We start from the raw sequence: 20,886 nt of genomic DNA, 5'->3' as shown, positions 1-20,886 counted from the left end.
CGACTGCACTGATCGACAATAATGGAATCTGTAACTGACTGCCAACAGCAACATTAAGGATATTACAAGTCCACTTCATAAGAATTCGAGCTGGTGGTCGGAACTTGGGGGCAATTCTGGGCTTCTAGTCAATAGCTGTCTTTCTTTGCGAGGAAAGAAAGGAAGTGTGAGTGCGCGCGCGTGTGTGTGTGTGTGTGTGTGTGAAGGAAAGAAGGCTGAAATCTGAAAGAAGTAAGAGAAGTAAGCTTGTTGGGCTGAAGGTACAGAGATCAACATAGAGAATGACTGTTCTGCAACATCACTGTGAAGGAATCAGATTCAGATGAATTTTTTACATCATTTACATTACATATTTTCATGGTTTGACTTAAGATTATTTCACAGGTTTATATCTTATTACTAGGCAGAGAAAAATCAAGCAGAAGAGGTATGTTCACAGATCCATAAATCATTAATATCCTTGTTCTCTGGAGATTAATTAGGCTTGTTACTAAGAGAAAACAATATTCTTAATAAAAGATAGAGCTTTTTTCCCCCTGTATTAGCAAAACATTAGCTCTTTTCCTAAGAATCCGATCTTTGCTTCTATTCTAGTAGTCTGCTTTCAGTGAGAGATTCTCATTGATTAAGAGTTACTACCTCCTTAACATATCCTGAATCTATACCCTTTTCTCCATGTTTACTTCAGTCTTATTTATTTTTAATCTAGACTCTAGTTCATTCTGACTGTAAGTTACCTGAGGACATGGACCTGGACCTAGTTTTATATGAATCTTTGTAATCCTAGTGGCTAGAGCAGTGCTTGGCACTTAGATGGCGCTCATCAAATACTAACTGAAGTTTTAGATGGCAGCTCTAGAAGTTTTACCAGGTTCAACACTGGCAGGAGATGCCAGGCTGAATATTTTAGGACCTCATTTAAAAAGTAATCATTTTGACAATTACTTAAAAGTAGTTACAGTGACAGTACCACACGATTGAGAAAATAAAAACTGTCGAAAAAGGTATTATGAATTCATATGTTTAAATGAGTTTCTATTACTCAAAATAACTATAAAAAATTGAAAAGTAGTATAAAAATAGGTGTAAAAGACATTTTATTAAAATCCACAGGCTATGCATGCTTAATATCAAAGCATGAATTGCTAATTCCTTTGTAATAACTTCATGATGTACCAGTATCTCTGGAGCTCTGGGATTGGAAATCAGTAGCCTAAAGGATTACATTCAAACTTCCTGGTGTGACGGGGCTTCTGCTTTTTTCTTGTCAGGGACCCCCAGACTCCTCTCGACTCAGTCATTCTGTATTATTTACCTCACGTGTTTCACATGTTCCACTGAAAGTGGCAGGAAAAAAAGTCATGTGTGTTTTGTTCATTTGTCTAGAACAATTAGACAATGGTTTTGTTTTGTTCAACTGCCTAAAACATTCTCTGACACACAGTAGAAGCTCAAAGATTTTTGCTGAATGACTTTGGTACCTCTTGTGTGGTATCACTCTACCATACACATCTGACAATACTGAACTGTTCCCTTGAGACTCAGCTCAAACGTCACCTCTCCAGGTCTTCCCTGACATCTTAAAGTAGAATTAATGGCTCTCACGTCCGTACTTTCATTGTTACTACTATTATTTTATTAAAATTACTTGTTTACATGATGTTTTTCTCAACAATATCTCATACCTTTAGAAGACAAAATTTCTGTTCTACTAAGTTTTTAAAAAATTGTAATGCCTAGCATATAGTAGATTTATAACTGTTTACTAAATTATTATTGAAAGTGAGATTATAATTCCATGTATTGCAGATATCTTAATACTGAAGAATCACACATATTCCTGATTTAAGGATTCATACCATTGGTCTTCACATTTAACAACCAAAATAACTTTGTTAAGAAAAAATTAAATCTCTTATTTATTTTAACAAAGAAAACACTGTATAGTTAGAAAGGTCATCAAAATAATCCAGCCCTATGAATTTGCCTTCTGTATACTGACAGTTAGAAAATGAGGCACCTAGGCCAGGCGCTGTGGCTCACGCCTGTAATCCCAGCATTTTGGGAGGCTGAGGCAGGCAGATCACTTGAGGTCAGGAGTTCAAGGTGAGCCTGGCCAACATGGTGAAACCCTGTTTCTACTAAAACTACAAAAAAACTAGCCAGGCATGGTGGCGCACGCCTGTAATCCCAGCTACTTGGGAGACTGAGGCAGGAGAATTACTTGAACCCAGCAGGCAGAGGTTGCAGTGAGCCGAGATCGCGCCACTGCACCCCAGCCTGGGTGACACAGCGAGACTCCATCTCAAAAAAAAGAAAATGAGGCACCCAAGAAAAAGTTCTAGATTGAAATTTTGTCATAATATAATATATAAGGCATTACACTGTTTTCCTCTTTTTATAATCAGAACATAGCATGAATTAGTCCTTCCTTAAAAATAAAATATTGAAACTTACCTGAAAATGTAAAACTCTATAGTGGGCTGTACATTTTGCTAAAATGTGAGTCAAGGGCATCAAAATACTGTAAATAGGGCTGTTAGAAATAATGCTTGAAGGTTAGGCATGGTGGTTCATGCCTATAATCCCAGCATTTTGGGAGGCTGAAGAACCCAGGAGTTTGATAACACCATGGGCAACATAGTGAGACCCCACTTCTACGAAAAATACAAAAATTAGCTGGATGTGGTGACACATGCCTGTAGTCTCACTTACTTGGGAGGCTGAGGCAGGAGGATCGCTTGAGCCCAGGAGTTTGAGGCTGCAGTGAGGTATGACTGTGCTACTGTGCTGCAGCCTAGGTGATGGAGTGAGACCCTGTTTCTAAGGGGGTTAAAAAAAAAAAAAGAAAAAAAGAATGCTTGACTATAATTTTCTACATAAAAAACAAAATCCCATACATTTTGGCAGTTTATCATGGTGTCTTATGTGTAGTAAGTACTTACTATTTAACTTTATTCATTACTTACTTAAAAATATAGAAAGTGTCTGGAGAATGACTGGTGACTTACAGTTCCTATTTGAGGGCACATGCATTTCCTGTGTGTACACACATGTCTGTATATATGTATAAACACATGTGCATGTGCTACTTACTGGGTTGTCATTTACTGTTTACTAGGCACTTCACTAAGTGCTTTATACACATTATCTCAGTTAAAATTCTTAAGCAACCATGTGAGAGAAGTATTCTATTCATTTTCAGATGAGAAACCGAAAATCATAGAACTTAACTTGTCCAACAGAACACAGCCAGTCCAGGAAATGAAATGTAAACTTCTGAAGGTTTGGTCATGATTCTCTACTGTATTCCACATTCCATATTCCACAAAGACCAATTTAGGCAGGGGTCAACAAATGCACTTTTTCTGTGGAGGGCCAGATAGTAAATATTTTAAATTTTGTGGGTCATATAATCTGTTGCAACTACTTTAACTCTGCTATTACAGCACAAAAGCAACCATAGAAAATACACAGACTAATGGGCATGGCTGTATTCCAATACAAATTTATTTACAAAAATAGGCATGGGCCATACCTACATGATCCCTGATTTATGTCAGCACTGCCCGTTCAGGCAACATATTTTCAGTACTTAATGTATGTCTGGATATCTACCAAGTCCTTATCATTGAAAAGTAAAATAACTATGATCTGCCTGGGTCAAATAAAGTTTTATTTTCATTTTAATAACTGAATGATTGTCTTTATTATTTTGCTTTCAAGACACAAATTATTGCTTTCCTTCTACTCCTTTAGTTTCATGGTCCCATGAGATACTTAATTTTTATTTTAATAAAGGGCATAAAATACGTAGCCCTTTCTTCAATTACTTAGTATTCCTGATTTTTGTTATAGCTGCCTGTACTTACACTTTCAGATTCATTCATTCAACAACATCAGTGCCAATATGTGCCAAGCATTATTTTAGGCCCTAACATACAGTTGTGAACAAAAGCAACAAAACCTCTGTCTTCATGGAGCTTATATTTTATGGGGAAGAGAAATAGCAAGATAAAAAAGTAAAATATATATTGTGTTACATGGTAAATAATGCCAAGGAGAAGGGTAAAGCAAATAGGTAATTTGGGGGAGGTTTACAATTTCAGAGAGGGTAGCCAGGGAAAGCCTTGCTGAGAGGTTGACATTTGACGAAACAGTTAAAGGTCGTGAGTTTTAGGAAGAAGGAACTACCAATAAAAAGGCTAGAGGCAAGAACAGCCGGGAGGCAGTGCAGCTAGACCGGAATGAGGAGGGAAAAAGTAAAAGGAGATCAGACTGTGGAGTAATAGGAAGCCAGATCACGTAATGTTAGGGGTCTTTGGCTTACCTTTAATTACACAGGAAGACTCCGAGGCAAGAGTGATGGGCAAGGTTTTACTTTTTAAAAATAAGAGCTATATTGAAATATAATTCACATACTATAAAATTCCTCCTTTTAAAGTGATTTTTAATACATCCACATTTATGTAGCCATTACTACTATTTAATCACAGAACATTTTCTTTTTTTTTTTTTTTTGCTTTGAGCAGTATGGCCATTTTATTTTATTTTATTTTATTTTATTTTTTTTAAATTTATTTATTATTATTATACTTTAAGTTGTAGGGTACATGTGCATAACGTGCAGGATTGTTACATATGTATACTTGTGCCATGTTGGTGTGCTGCACCCATCAACTCGTCATTTACATCAGGTATAACTCCCAGTGCAATCCCTCCCCCCTCCCCCCTCCCCATGATAGGCCCCGGTGTGTAGTGTTCCCCTTCCTGAGTCCAAGTGATCTCATTGTTCAGTTCCCACCTATGAGTGAGAACATGCGGTGTTTGGTTTTCTGTTCTTGTGATAGTTTGCTAAGAATGATGGTTTCCAGCTGCATCCATGTCCCTACAAAGGACACAAACTCATCCTTTTTTATGGCTGCATAGTATTCCATGGTGTATATGTGCCACATTTTCTTAATCCAATCTGTCACTGATGGACATTTGGGTTGATTCCAAGTCTTTGCTATTGTGAATAGTGCTGCAATAAACATACGTGTGCATGTGTCTTTATAGCAGCATAATTTATAATCCTTTGGGTATATACCCAGTAATGGGATGGCTGGGTCATATGGTACATCTAGTTCTAGATCCTTGAGGAATCGCCATACTGTTTTCCATAATGGTTGAACTAGTTTACAATCCCACCAACAGTGTAAAAGTGTTCCTATTTCTCCACATCCTCTCCAGCACCTGTTGTTTCCTGACTTTTTAATGATCGCCATTCTAACTGGTGTGAGATGGTATCTCATTGTGGTTTTGATTTGCATTTCTTTGATGGCCAGTGATGATGAGCATTTTTTCATGTGTCTGTTGGCTGTATGAATGTCTTCTTTTGAGAAATGTCTGTTCATATCCTTTGCCCACTTTTTGATGGGGTTGTTTGTTTTTTTCTTGTAAATTTGTTTGAGTTCTTTGTAGGTTCTGGATATTAGCCCTTTGTCAGATGAGTAGATTGCAAAAATTTTCTCCCATTCTAATCACAGAACATTTTCATGGCCCGTAAAAGAAACTCTGTGTCCATTAGCAGTCACTCTGTATACTCCCCAGCCCCTAAGCCCCTAACAAATACTCATCTAACTTTTGACACTATGCATTTGCCTATTCTGGACATTTTATACAACTGAAATCATATAATATGTGGTCTTTTATGCCTGGTTTCTTTTACTTAGGTTCATCCATGTTTTAGTGAGTACTTCATTCCTTTTTATGGCCGAAAATATTCCACTAATGGACATTTGGGTTGTTTCTACCTTTTAATATTATGAAGAATGCTGTCATGAACAATTTGTGTACAAGTTTTTGTGTGGAAGCCTTATATTTCAAAAGGATGTCCAAATAAGATGTTTTCTATAATCTGTTTTTTTTTTTTTGTCGGGGTGGGGGAGGTACCAGGTAATTTTAAAATGTGATAGCGGATCAGTGTTATCTTCTAATTTTACAATCACCATATTTTCTTCCTAACTCCTCTGGGATTTCCATCCTTCTTGAAGAAACCAAAACCATTAACTCAGTCTCTTTCCTCCTGCTTTAGTATTCTTGCACATAGGAAAATATTAATTATAGATATTCAAGAATGAACAAAGGCAAGTAATACGTGATCTTTTCCTAAACTGGTAACTAAAGTTGAAGATTTTTTAGTAACTTTATATAAATAGTATAAGAAACTCCTGAATATCTTTTTTCCAGATTTACCAACGGTTTACATTTTGCCAACTTTGCTGAATCACTCTGTGTATATTTTTATTATATATATGCATTTTTCCTGACTCATTTGAGGAAGCTGGAGACATTATTCCCTTTACCAGCAACTGTTTCAGTGTGCATTTTCTAAAACAAAGGACATTCTCTTACAAAACCAAGAACAAAAATTATAATCGAGAAATTTAACTCTGATGTTGGTTGACATTTTAAGGATAAAATTAGGTATGCTACTCCATGCATAATCTACTATACAAATTATATTTCAGTATCATAAAAAGACATTTATTTGAACAACAAAGTGTCTTCAAGCAATGGTGACTGAGAAATCATGGGTACTGATTGCAAGTATAATTCAAAGTAATAATCTATATCATATTAAAATAATGTCTCAAATATTTGGAGGATTACTACTGAACTTATGGACATTCAATACACTATTGTGATAAAGGATTGGAAGCAAGAATAACTAGTTTTCTAAAAGGCAACTAGGCCGGGCACGGTGACTCATGCCTGTAATCCCAGCACTGTGGGAGGCTGAGGTGGGTGGATCACCTGAGGTCAGGAGATCGAGACTAGCCTGGCCAACATGGTGAAACCCCATCTCTACTAAAAATACAAAAAATTACCTGGGCATAGCGGTGCGTGCCTGTAGTCCCAGCTACTAGGGAGGCTGAGGCAGGAGAATCACTTGATCCCGGGAGACAGAGGTTGCAGTGAGCTGAGATCGCGCCACTGCACTCCAGCCTGGGTGACAGTGAGACTCCATCAACATAACATAACATAACATAACATAACATAACATAACATAACAGGCAACTAGAGGATAGATACAATGATTGCATCCCTATCTTGATACTCCTTTGTACACATACAATATTTTTCCTCAAAGAAGCTTAAATATCAAACTATAACTTTCCTTGTATTTTAGTGAGGAGATACAGTATTGTATGATCATATAAGGTATTATATGATTAGAGCCGATGAAACTAATGAAGCTAAGATGAATTTTCATTTATCTAGATTTAGGAAGCAATACTTAGACATGCAGAGCCACAGTGTAACAAGGATGTTAGTATCAGAAGAAGTATTCCCATCATATGAATATTTAATATATACATAGAAGGTGCTCTGATTTCAGTGAAAAAGGGCATCAAGATGTAAAGTAATAAAAAAAAAAAAAAGCAAGGTAGTCAACAGTATTATAAAACATGTACTCAATAGAAATGTTCCATTCAAAGCTAAAGGCAGACTCTGAAGATGTTAATGACTATCTAAAATTAAAGATAATCAGATTCTTTAAATACTAAAGCTATTCTTCTAAGAAAAAAATGTAAATAAAGTGACAGCTGTTGTTAATGAACAGATAACTCCTTCTCAAGAAGACCCAGAAAGTAGCTAATGCAGAATTATTCTTGAAATATTTTTTCTCTAATATAAAGTTAAATTTTACATTTTACTCATAGTATATACAATTCTTGAAGCCTATCACTTTTAGCACCTAACAAAATACCAAGCAAATAGTAGCTAGCTAATATTTATTGAGTAGATGCGTAGATGGATATATAAACCCAATATATCTATGATTAGCACCGCTCTATAAGTAATTAGGGTAACATCTCCTGCAGTTTGTCTCTAGGCCTAGCAATAATTTGAATATTTGTATCAACAATAATAATAGATCAAATGTATTCTGCATTTACAATGTACTAGGTAGTACGTGAGGTGCTATTAACCTCTCATTTACTCCTCATAGCAACCCTATAAAGTTGTAGTAACATTTTTCCCATTTTATAACTAAGTAAACTAAGGTTTAGAGAAAACAAAGGTTTAGAGAAGTGACGAAGTCATACAGCCAGTATTGGAGGTTGGGTGAAGACTTAGATATTCTTATTTCAGAGTCGACACTCAGAACCACATTCCATATTGGAGTTTCTTCTATAACATTTTTAGATATTTTGGGTGAGGTATGAAGGGTGAAGGTGAACAGTTATTTAATGAGAAGTAAAACTCTTCCTTGATCAGTGATCTGAGACACTACAACAGAGTTAAGTAAATTGTGTAGGAATCCAGAGTCAGTGGCAAAATAAAAAGGCCAGACCCCATAGTTTCTAATGTGAAGAAATGGAAAAATTAAGTTGAATTTTATAGCATATAGATGTTTGTTTTACTCCTTGCCACCAATAAATAACGTTTATAGTCTGTTTTTCACAAGTATCTCTTAACAAAAGGATTTCACTGAACATTAGTCAATGCTGGGCACATAGTAAGTGCTTAATATTTGTTAAATAAGCAAAATTTTTCCATACCTGATCAGGGTATTTGACACGGTTATTTGCTCCTATGAGCGTTTAATGAGGCTGTTTAATGCTTTGTCTAATTTTACATTGAAAACTATGTTAATTTAAATCTACCTTTGGATGTGTGGAACAGGATAAAAGTTAATAGCCTTTTGCACAGCAAACGAAACAATCAACAAAATGAAAAGGAAGCCTACAGATTAGGAGAAAATATTTGCAAACCATATATCTGATAAGGGGTTAATATCAAAAATATATAACAATGCAATGCCAAACAATTGAATAACCTAATTAAAAAATGGGCAAAGAACCTGAATAAACATTTCTCAAAAGACATAAAAATGGCCAACAGGTATATGAAAAGATGCTCAACATCGTTAATCACCAGGGAAATAAAAATCAAAACCACGATGAGATATCACTTCACACCTTTTAGGATGGCTATTATCAAAGAGACAAGAGATAACAAGTGTTAGTAAGAGTGCAAGGAAAAGGGGACTCTTGTACACTGCTGGTGGAAATGCAGATTTGTGTAGCCAGTGTGGAAAACAGTATGGAGGTTTCTTAAGGAATTAAAAATAGAACTAGCAATATGACCCTGCAATCCCCCCTCTTCTGAGTATCTACTCAAAGGAAATGAAATCACAATCTTATAAAAATATCTGCATTCCCATATTTATTGCACCATTATTCACAACACAAGTTATGGAAGCAACTGAAATGCCTGTTGATGAATAAAGAAACTATGATGTGGGTGGGTGTGTACGTAATGAAATATTATTCATCCTTGAAAAAGAGAGAGATCCTGCCATTTGCAAAAACTTGAATGAACCTAGAGGACATTATGCTAAGTGAAATACGCCAGACACACTGCATGATCTCACTTATATGTGGAATTAAAAAAAAAACAAAAACAAACGTAACAACGAACATACAGCAACAAAGAGCAGAATAGTGGTTACCTGAAGCAGAGAAAATGGGAAGAATTAGGTCAAAGGGTATAAAGTTGCAGCTATGTAGGCTAAATCTAGAGATCTAGTGTACAACATGAGGACTATGGTTAATAATATTTTATACTGGAAATTTCCAAGGGAGTAGATTTTAGATACTCTTACTACAAAGGAAAAGAGAGGAGAAGAGAGGGAGGGAGGGTGGGAGGGAGGGGGGAAGAGAGGGAGGGAGAGAAGGAGGGAGTGAGGGAGGGAAAGAGGGAAGGAGGGAGGGAGGAAGGCATATGAGATAACAGATATGTTAATTTGCTGGACTGTAGTAATCATTTCACTATGTATATCAAAACATCATGTTATAGACCTTAAGTCATATACAGTAATCCCTCTGTATCCATGGAGGATTGGTTCCAGGACCTCCTACAGATACCAATATCCATGGATGCTTAAATCCCTGATAAAAGAGGGCATAGTATTTGTACATAACCTATGCACAACCTTCCATATACTTTAAATCATCTCTAGATTACTTGTAATACCTAATACAATGTAAATCCTATGTAAATTGTTACTATACTGTATTATTTAGGGCAGGGATCCCCAACCCCCAGGCCACGGACTGGTACTGGTTTATGGCCTGGTAGGAAGTAGGTCACATAGCAGGAGGTGAGTGGCAGGTGAACAAGCATTACCGCTGGAGCTCCACCTCCTGTTAGATCAGTGGTGGCATCAGATTCTCATAGGAGCACATACCCTATTGTAAACTGTACATGTGAGGGATCTAGGGTTCGTGTTCCTTATGAGAATCTAATGCCTGATGATCTGTCACTGTTTCCCATCACCCCCAGATGGGACCATCTAGTTGCAGGGAAACGAGCTCAGGCTCCCACAGATTCTACATTACGGTGAGTTGTACAATTATTTCATTATATATTACAATGTAATAATAATAGAAATAAAATGCACAATAAGTATAATGTGCTTGAATTACACTAAAACCAACCCCCACACCCCACTCCCTCCTGTCCATGGAAAAATTATCTTCCGTGAAACCAGACCCTGGTGGCAAAAAGGTTGGGGACCACTGGTTTAAGGAATAGTGATGAGAACAAAAGTCTGTACATGTTCAGTACAGATGCATTTTTTTTTGGAAATTTTTGATACATGGTTGGTTGAATCCACACATACAGAACCCAGGGATATGAAGGGCCAACTGTTCAATTAAAAAAAGCTAATGGGTACTAATGGCTATGGAAAATGTATACATTATTACAGAAATGTTTTGGCAAATCAAAAAAAAGTCAAGGGATTTCATACCTTTCTTTTTTTACATTAAAAGCTGCAACTATCAAAAATGTTCAATACATTTATCACCTGGATTGTTGTAACACTATATCTGATGTATCCAGAAAACACCTCTGACTGAAAAACAAACACCACAATCAACTCATTAATTTCCTTCTGGTTAGTATTTGAATCTGTTGTAAATTGGGCTGTAGTTGGATAAAACAGTTGCACCAACAGATATGTAAAACATGCCCCATTTGATCTTGAATGAGTTTAAATGGCAGAACTATTTTACAGAACTACATTATTATCTACTTCAGAAATTCATTAACATTACAATAAAATACATTACATTTGTGGAATATAGAGACAAATTTGAAAAAGATTTGTTCTCAAGAAGCTCATGGTCTGTACTTCTTAAATATTATATCAATAGAAAATTTAACTTCATATCTCTAGTATATTTATTCATAAATGATATACATGGGCTCCAAATCTATAAAGCAAATATTAGTGAAGTATACTTTTCCTTATTTCAGATAAAAACCAAAGGGATAAAAGTTTCATTATTTTCTTCCCACCCATACCTACAAACCAATGAACACCAAACATTGCCAGCAACCCACTGAAAGCAAGGTGAAAAGGTATGCAACAGATTCGTTCTCACAGCCCTCTGAAGGAAACAACCCCGTTGACACCTTCTAATCTCCAGAACCATGAAACGATACATTTCTGTTGTCTAAGCCACCCAGTCAGTGGTTCTTTGTTATCGCAGCCCTGGTAAAATAAAACCCTGAACAAGGTACTACAGTGGAGCAGCCTGTAACCTTGGGCTGATTGGAAGAACAAGAATGCAAAGGAAAGATATAGTTGATTACTATGAGCTAAGTAGACACCAAAAAAGAGAACCAGGTCTATATCATGGATGCTGGATCTCCAACACCAAAGAACTATACAGTGGGGATGCTCCCTATGGGTCCCTCTGAAGAGTTTGCACCCTTCTACCTATAAGAGAACCAGCATTGGAACACACACAGAAGGCATTCAAATTCATGGCCAATGTTAGCTAGAAAAGCAGCAATAACCAACAGAGGCTTGTAATTTCATGTCTGGGTAAGTAAAAACTGTGGCATCAGACCAGAACGCCTTTTCTCCAATCCTGTCTCCCTACTCCAATGCCAGAAGGGTTAGAAGTTGAAGAGGGTAGAGCAGGGGTGGTGGAGTGAAAGAACTGGCTGGATATCTCCTACTCCATGGTGGGGGTGGGGGATGGAGTTAAATAGGATATGAGACAAAATTTTAATCAAATAGATTAAATTAACTTTAATTATTGAAAGTAAAGTAAAAAACTATTGGCTCCCCATCATAGAGATCAGCTTTCTAGTAGTGATAGCACAATTGTGGGCAAGAACTGGGGAAAATAAAACCCCCACTCTTCACCCCTTATACCCAGAGGCAGACTCATGTGTTGTGGGACCTGAAGCTTATATAATTTGTGAGTCCATATTTTAAAAAAAACCACAAAATTGCAAACACGAATCTTTTTTTTCTTCTATCATTGATTAAGGTCTCATATGCTAAAAAGATCTTAAGGTTTGTGGTCAACAGAGGCTGCTGTAAGAGAGAGGAGAAACTAATTCAACAACAGTAACATCAAAGGTTTATCAAAGATCTACAGTCATTTATAATAAAATCAGAGTTCACCATCATCATCTGATTATGGCATAGAATAAATGGTAGTAAGTTGCTGCCTTGCTTTCCTTAATTGCATCTTCATTTTTCAGCAGTCGTGTAATTAGTCGGCATGAAGAGAGACTCCAAGTGTTTCTTCACAGAGTTAATAAATAACAAAAATTTAAATATCTTAGGAAATTCCAAAATGATGTTTTGTAAAATGAAAGTAGATAAGCCGAGTAAAAGGATAAGCGCGAGGTCAGTGTGCTGGATGACAAAACACAAAAAATTCTAAGGCTTTGAGAATACTGCAAAGAACAAATTTGTATTTTCGATGACCTGCTATATTTAAGTTTCCTGGCTTTACTTTTGTGACTTGGGAGAAATGAACAAATATTTTAATACAATATCATTATGACACTGTATTAAGAGATTAAAACGTAAAAACAAAATGATTATATCAACACATGCTGAAAAGGCAACTGACAACATCCTGTACCCTTTCTATTAAGAAATCTCAGAACACAGGAAGATTTTGTAAAGTATACAAAATTACAGCTAGATAAGAGGAGTTAAGTTCTAGTACTCTGTACCACTGTAGGATGACTGTAGTTAACAATAATATAATGTATAGTTCCAAATAGCTAGAAGGAGGATACTGAATGTTCCTAAGAGGAAGAAATAATAAACGTTTGAGATGATGGATATGTTAATTACCCTGATCTGATCACTACACATCTTATGTATCAAAACATCACTATGCACCCTGTAAATATGTACAATTATTACATGTCAATTTAAGAAATAAAATTAAAATTAAAAAAAGAAATCTTAGAATACAGGCATATGTGGCATACTGAACTGTATATAAGATGGTAGTCACATAAGATTATAAAATCATATTTTTACTGTACCTTTTCTGTGTTTCCATTCACAAATACTTATCATTGTGTTATACCTGCCTACTGTATTCAGTATAGTAACATATAGTACAGGTTTGCAGCCTAGGAGCAATAGGGGTTAGAACCCAAAGAGGGTAGGGCAGGAGTGGAAGGACTGGCTGAATATCTGCCACCCCACCCAGGGTGGTGGGGATGGAGGTATATTATTATTGCCTTGACTATACCAAACTTTCTTAGCTTAAAGAAGAATACAGACCAGAAATCAATAGCAATATTATAGATAGATATAAAACATTAAAAACATTTTTGTTAAAGTTAGGAATAACATAAAGATATCCAACTCACCACTATTTTTCAACAGGATGTGGGTTCACCAGGGTTATATGTTACTGGTAGGAGGTCCTAGCCAAGGTGGTAAGACAAGATAAGGAGTAAGAGACATAGGTATTGAAAGAAGGAAACAAATGATAATTATTTGCAGAAAATAAGGTGTATCCCTAAGTGGGGATGGCAGAGGGAGACAAGACAAACAACTGAAAAACAATTAATAAAAAGATTTATTAAGATGGTTAGAATAAATATAAATATACAGAAATTAAGAGTTTTCCTGTATACCAGTAGTTATCAATTAGGAAAAATTAATGGGAAAAATGATCCCATCCAAAAAGCAGTAAGAACTACAAACTAGGGACAAGCTTCATTAGAAAAATTAAGATATTTGCAGGAAACCATGAAACTATAGATAACAGGGTGCTGTTAGATCACTGAGGGAAAAGAAGGATTGTTCAATAAACATAGCAGGAAAGAGTCATCAATATGAAAAAAGTGTATAAACCAGCTCCTGGGATTACAGAGTTAAGTGTCAAGAAAAAAATTTTAAAATTAACAAAAAATATCTGGAGACACTGGAGATACGAAATGATGTTTTAAACAAGAAACAAGGCCAGGTGTGGTGCCTCACACCTGCAATCCCAGCACTTTGGGAGGCTAAGAAAGGCGGATCACTTGAGGTATGGAGTTCAAGACCAGCCTGGCCAACATGGCAAAACCCAGTCTCTACTAAAAATATGAAAATTAGCCAGGCATGGTGGCATGTGCCTGTAATTCCAGCTACTCAGGAGGCTGAGGCACAAGAATTGGTGGAACCCGGGAGAAGGTTGCAGTGAGCCAAGAAGGCGCTACTATTCTCCAGCCTCAGTGACAGAGTGAGACTCTGTCTCTTAAAAAAAAAAAAAGAAAAAGAAAAATGAACAAAAGGAAACAAACAAGAAGTACTGACTATAAAAGACTGGAGACGTTGGCCATTATATTAAAATTATAAACTTTTGTCCATCTGTAGACCTTAAATAAAGAAAGTAAAAAGACCAGTCAGAAATTGAGAAATGATATTCACAAGACCCACAATTTTTCACAGGATTACTATCAAGAACATAGAAAGAACTTCTATCTCTTAATAGGTTAAGCATGACCAACTCAATAGAAAAGTGGGCAAGAGATATAAAGAAGAGGTTCACAAAAGCATAACATATATAGCCATAGACTTATGAAAAATGTTCGGTACTACTGGTAGTCAGGATATGAAAAATCAACCATCTTATCTTCATCCCATGAGAAACACTAAAAATTCTGACAATACCAAGTATTAATATTGGGCAGAATGTAGACGACTCAAGATTTCATATATACTGCTGGTGGGAAACAGTTTGGCATTGCTGAAGTTGAACATTTATATACCCTAAGCCCAGAGATTCTACTCCTATGTATATACCAAAGAGGAACTTATAAAGGAGAAAAGAAGACATTTGCAAGGATGTTCGTAGCAGCACTGACACCAAGAGCAAAACTCTTAACAAAGGAAATACAATATACTTCAATAAGAGACTGAACCTGAATACCAACTCTAACCCCAACTCTTAATCTAAATTTGTTGTTACAGTTAAACAATGTAAAAATTATACAGTAGTCAAATAGATAAACTATAGCAAAAAATGGAGAGATGAGTAATATAATATTTAAATGGAAAAAGTTCAAAAGAATATATAAAATACGCTCTTTATATAAAGTTAAAAATGACTAGAATTTTAAAATGTTTATGAAAGTAAATTCTCTCCCAAATAATCTATACATTCATTGTAATTCCAACTGAAATCCCAACACACATTTTTTGTTTTTGGCTAGGAGTATAGAGGGTCTTGATACTACCATTCATTTGGAAAAGGAAATACATGAATAAAAGGCCAAATACCTTTTGAAAGGAAGAACTAATTAGAATTTCCTATATCAGTAAGAGAAAAACATTATAATCATTAAAACACTGTGACACTGACATAGAAATAGATCAGCTTAATAGAAAAAGACATATGAACACTTAGCTGATCATAAAGGGTACCTTTTACATCACTGTGCAAAGAACTGACCATTAAAAAAAAAAAAAAAAAAGGCACTGAGACAACTAGCTATGCGGCTGAAAAAAAAAAATCTCATTTAACATAACCAAAAATAAATTCCAGACAAAGACACAAACTGAAGTTGAAAAAGGCCTTTCTAAGCATGACACAAAAGCCAGAAATTACAATGGAAAAGAGAGAAAGATTGAACAATAAAAAATTAAAAGCTTCAAATAGAAAAGACAGGCTGAACAAATTTGCAAGGCTATTTAACAGCATCTATCAAAATATGAAATGCAAATTATCTTTTGATTCTATTTCTAGAAACCAATCCTACAGAAATACCAGCACAAGCAAATGAACATGGATATATGTACAAAGATGCTTAATTCAAAGTTGGCAACTGCAAAAAAACAAAAGCACTCCAAGTATTCAAAAGGAGGGGAACAGATAAATCTATGGTGGAATAAGATGCAGCATTTAAGGATAACAAGTATAGATATGATGAAATAAAAATGTCTTCAATATATGCCTTTATTTTTATTGTGAAATATGATACTCCACAGAGAATAGCATAAAACATAAATGTAGATTTTAATGAATTATAATACTGTCATAGCAAGAATTAGAACATTGTCTGCAACAAATAATTTCCCAAATACTCCATCCTGATCCCAATTCCCTTCACCCTATAGATAACCACTATACCTATTTCCAGAGTAAACATTCCTTGCTTTTATTTAGTTTTAGCACTGAAATGTGCATATCTCAGCACATGATTTCTTTTTCCTTTTCTTGAATTTTATATAAATAGTATAATAAGACACATTTTTGATTTTGATTTACTAAATATTATATTTTAAAGATTTATTAATGTTGCTGTGTGTCACTGTAGTTTGTTCATTTTACTACATGATGATGTCACCTTTTTAAAACTCATTTTACTGATTTTTTTCCAGGTTATATCTATTTTGGGGCTATAATGGATGCTTGTTTATTCTTGTACATGCATCCTCATGTACATAAGCATGTATTTATGTTGAGTTAGCATTACTTTCAATTTTATTAGATAATGCTAAAGTGTTCTCCAATGTAACTGTACAAATTTTCACTCCCACTAGCAATGTAGGAGTTCCCATTGCTCTATATGCTTGACAACTTTAGTATCATCAGATTTTAAATTTTAGCCAATCTGGAGATTGTGTGGGGATATCTTGTGTGTGTGTGTGTGTCTGTGTGTGTGTTTGTCACCCAGGCTGGAGGAGTGCAGTGGCGCAATCTCGGCTCACTGCAGCCTCAGCCTCCTGGGATCAAGCGATTCTCTGCCTCAGCCTCCTGAGTAGCTGGGATTACAGGTGCCTGCCACCATCCTGGCTAATTTTTTTTGTATTTTTAGTAGAGATAGGGTTTCACCATCTTGGCCAGGCTGGTCTTGAACTCCTGACCTCGTGATCCACCTGCCTCGGCCCCCCAAAGTGTTGGGATTACAGGCATGAGCCACCGCGCCTGGCCCCTTTGTTGTGGTTTTAACTTGGGATTCCTTGGTAAGGCTGAGCACCTCTTTAAATGTATACAGCCATTTGGTTATATTCTTTTGTGAAGTGCCTATTAAGTCGCTGCCCATTTTTCTATTGGGTTTTGTCTTTCTTATCAATTTGTCGGGATGCTTGAAATATTCTGGTATAATTTCTTTGTTGGTTTATATAGCTTGACTTTTTGCATTTTCAGTAGTGTCTTTTGATGAACAGAAGTTATTAATATGAATAAACATTATCATCTTTTTCTTCTTTATAATTAGTGCTTTTTTCTATTTGATTTAATAATTACTTCTCTATCCTCAGGTCATGAAGATGCTATAATATATTCTAAAAGTGGTATTATTACTATTTGGTAGTTTACATGTAGGTCTATAATTTAGATGGAATTCATTTTTATGTAAATTGTTAAGAAATAATCCACTTCCACTTTATTTTTCCATATGGATCTCCAGATGAGCCAGGATCATTTATTGAAAAGACCTTAATTTCCCCACCACTCTGCAGTGTCAATTTTATCATAAGTAAAATGTACATATAGGCACAGGTCTGTTTCTGGACTCTTTACTCTGTTTCATTGGTCTATTTCTAACACTAATACCACTTTGTCTCAATTAATATAGTTTTACAAAAAGCCTTAATAGCTGACAGAGCAAGTGCTCCTAAATTATGTTTCTAAAAGAGTTTTTGGCTATCCTAATATATACAAATATATAGATAGCTAGAGAGAGAGAGAGAGAGAAAGACAGACAGACAGGGTCTTGCTCTGTCACCCAGGCTGGAGTGCAGGGGTGTGATCACAGCTCACTGCAATCTAGAATTCCTGGCTCAAGTGATCCTCCCTGCTTCAGTCTCCCAAGTAGCTGGGACCACAGGCATGTGCCACTACGTCCAGCTAATTTTCAATTTTTTTGTAGAGATGGGGTCTCATCATGTTGCCCAGGCATCATAAGATTTTTAAAATTGGAATTGCATTGAATCTATAAAGGAATTTAGGGTAAAAGTTAACACCACAAAAACCAGTTTTCCAACTCCAGAAGCATGGTATATATCTACTTTCAATTATTCTTAAATTTCTCCTAATAAAGCTTTATAGTTTACTTTTTAGATGTTTTACACATCTTTTAAATGATTTACTCCTAGGTTATTGACATTTTGTTACTGTAAACAGTATTTTAAAAAATTCGCTTTCAGTTTATTGTTGATCTATAGAAATGCAATTAGGTTTTGTTTCTGGATCTTGTTATCTAGCAACTTGCTAAACTCAATGCCTGTAAAGTTTTTAATGGATTTTCTAAACAATCACATCACTTGTAAAGTTTCTAATTTTCCAGTCCTTACATATTTTCTTGCCTTACTGTATTGATTGAGACCTTTACTACAATGTGGAATAGCAAGGGTGATAACGGACATCCTAGCCTTGGTCCTCATCTAAAAGGGAAAGCTTTTCACCATTACACATATTTGTTGAGGGGTTTTTGTACATATCACTAATCAGAGTAAAGAAATTCTTTTCTATTGTTGTTTGGCTAAGAGTTCTTATGAATAGTTGTTAAATTTTATTAAATGTCGTTTTTGCTCAATTGAGATGATTGTAAGATTTTTCTCCTTTAGTTCATTAATGGTAAACTATTCTAACTTTCTAATATTAAATCTACTTTGCATTTGTGTTATAAAGCCAATTTTAGTCATAATGTATTATTCCATTTGCTAATATTTTGTTTAGGATTTCTGGAACTATATTAATGAGTAATACTCTTTGTAATTGTCCTTTCATGATGTATCATTGCTAGGTGGTATAAAAGTAGGTGATGTGTATAGTCTCTTTTACTGAAAAAATTTTGTAATCTGAAAATGTATCTTTTTTTTTTTGACAGGGCTTCATTTTTGTCACCCAAGCTGGAGTGCAGTGGCACAATCTTGGTTCACACTGTAGCCTTGACCTCCTAGGCTCCAGTGAACCACCCACCTCAGCCTCCTGAGTAGCTAGGACTACAGGCATAAGCCACCACACCCTTGTATAATTCTCTACCCTCAGGGCCTGGAATCTGTAATATGATGGGACAACCACGCCACTGATTAGGTTATATTTTATGGCCAAGGTGATGGTACAGTCACTATCATGATTACAGTTGTGTTACACTGGATTACATCATAGCCAAAAAATTAGTACTGAAAAGTTGGGCATTGCTATAAAGATACCTTAAAATACGGAAGAAGCTTTGGAATTGGGTTAACTGGTAGAAGCTGGAAGAGTGTGGAGGGTTCAGAAGAAGACAGGAAGATGAGGAAAGTTTGGAACTCTCTAGAGACTGGTTAAATGGTTGTGACCAAAATGCTGATAGTGATATAAACAGTGAAGTCCAGGCTGAAGAAGTCTCAGATGGAGATGAAGAACTTACTGGGTACTGGAGCTAAGGTCACTTTTGTTATACATTAGCAAAGAACCTGGGGGCCTTCTGCCCCTGCTCTAGGGATCTATGGAACTTTGAACTTGAGCATGATGATTTAGTGTATCTGGCAGAAGAAATTTCTAAGCATCAAAGTAATCAAGATGTGGCCTGGTTGCTTCTAACAACCTATGCTCATATGCATGAGCAAAGACATGACGTAAAACTGGAACTTATATTTAAAAGGGAAATGGAGAGTAAAAGCTTGAAACATTTGCAGCCTGGCCATGTGGTAGAAGAGAAAAGCTCATTTTCAGGGGAGGAATTCAAGCAGGTTGCAGAAATTTGCATAAGTAAAAAGGAGCAAAGTACTGATGGCCGAGACACTAGGGAAAAGGCCTTGAGGGCATTTCTAAGACCTTGGTGGCAGCCCCTCCCATCACAGGCTTGTAAGCCTAAGAGAACAAAATGGTTCTGTGGGTCAGGCCCAGGGCCTGCTGCCCCAGGCAGCCTCAGGACACTGCTCTCTGTGTCCCAGCTGTCTAACTCCAGCCATGGCTCAAAGGGACCCAGGTACAGCTCAGGCTGCTGCTTCAGATAGTACAAGCTGAAAGCCTTAAATACATGGTGTTAAGCCTGTGGGTACACAGAGTTCAAGAGCTGAGGGTTGGGAGCCGGTGCCTAGATTTCAGAGAATGTATGGAAAAGCCTGGATGTCCAGGCAGAAGCCTAATGCTGGGGCAGAGCTCTCATGGAGAACCTCTACTAGGGCAGTGCAGAGGACAAATGTGGGGTTGGAGCCACTACAGTGAATCCCCACTGGGGTGCTACCTAGTGGAGCTGTAAGAAGAACCATCCTACAGACTCTGGAATGGTAGAGCCAGCAACAACTTATACCCTGCACCTGGAAAAACTGCCAGCACTCAACAACAGCCCATGAGAACAGCACAGGAGCTGACCCCTGAAAGGCCATAGGAGTGGATTGCCCAAGGCCTTAGGAGTCCACCTCTCACATCAGTGTGTCCTGGATGTAGGAAATAGAGTCAAAGATTATTTTGGAGCCTTAAGATTAAATTCTTCTCCCATTTGCCCCAAGAATACTTGTTGGCAGAGCCTGCAGTTTCACCATTTACCCCAAGATAACTTTGCCATGAAATATCTCATTTTTATTATTATTTTCATATTGCTCCAGTATATCAACTTTGAAAACAAAAGACATCA

The 20,886-nt window shown here is 36.3% G+C and overlaps 1 protein-coding gene across 7 annotated transcripts in view; it reads right to left on the bottom strand.

Annotated features, from left to right (window-relative positions):
* Window positions 1-20,886, bottom strand: part of LOC105484487 (RAS protein activator like 2) — a 378,824-nt gene that overhangs the window by 114,072 nt on the left and 243,866 nt on the right. The window contains exon 1 of one of the 7 annotated variants that reach the window (XM_071076122.1): window positions 2,716-2,799. The exons of 5 other annotated variants lie outside the window; for them this stretch is intronic. Coding sequence is in view for 1 of the 2 variants with exons in the window: in XM_071076115.1 (XP_070932216.1) it covers window positions 67-79 (13 nt within the window). In the remaining variant the exon portion in view is untranslated. Of the gene's footprint in view, window positions 1-66; window positions 1,000-2,715; window positions 2,800-20,886 lie in introns of those variants that run through there. One more of the 7 variants, XM_071076115.1, reaches the window with a different exon arrangement.

This window comes from Macaca nemestrina, chromosome 1 (assembly GCF_043159975.1).
Source record: "Macaca nemestrina isolate mMacNem1 chromosome 1, mMacNem.hap1, whole genome shotgun sequence".
Classification (NCBI taxonomy): domain Eukaryota; kingdom Metazoa; phylum Chordata; class Mammalia; order Primates; family Cercopithecidae; genus Macaca; species Macaca nemestrina.
This window is presented reverse-complemented; position numbering and strand designations above follow the sequence as displayed.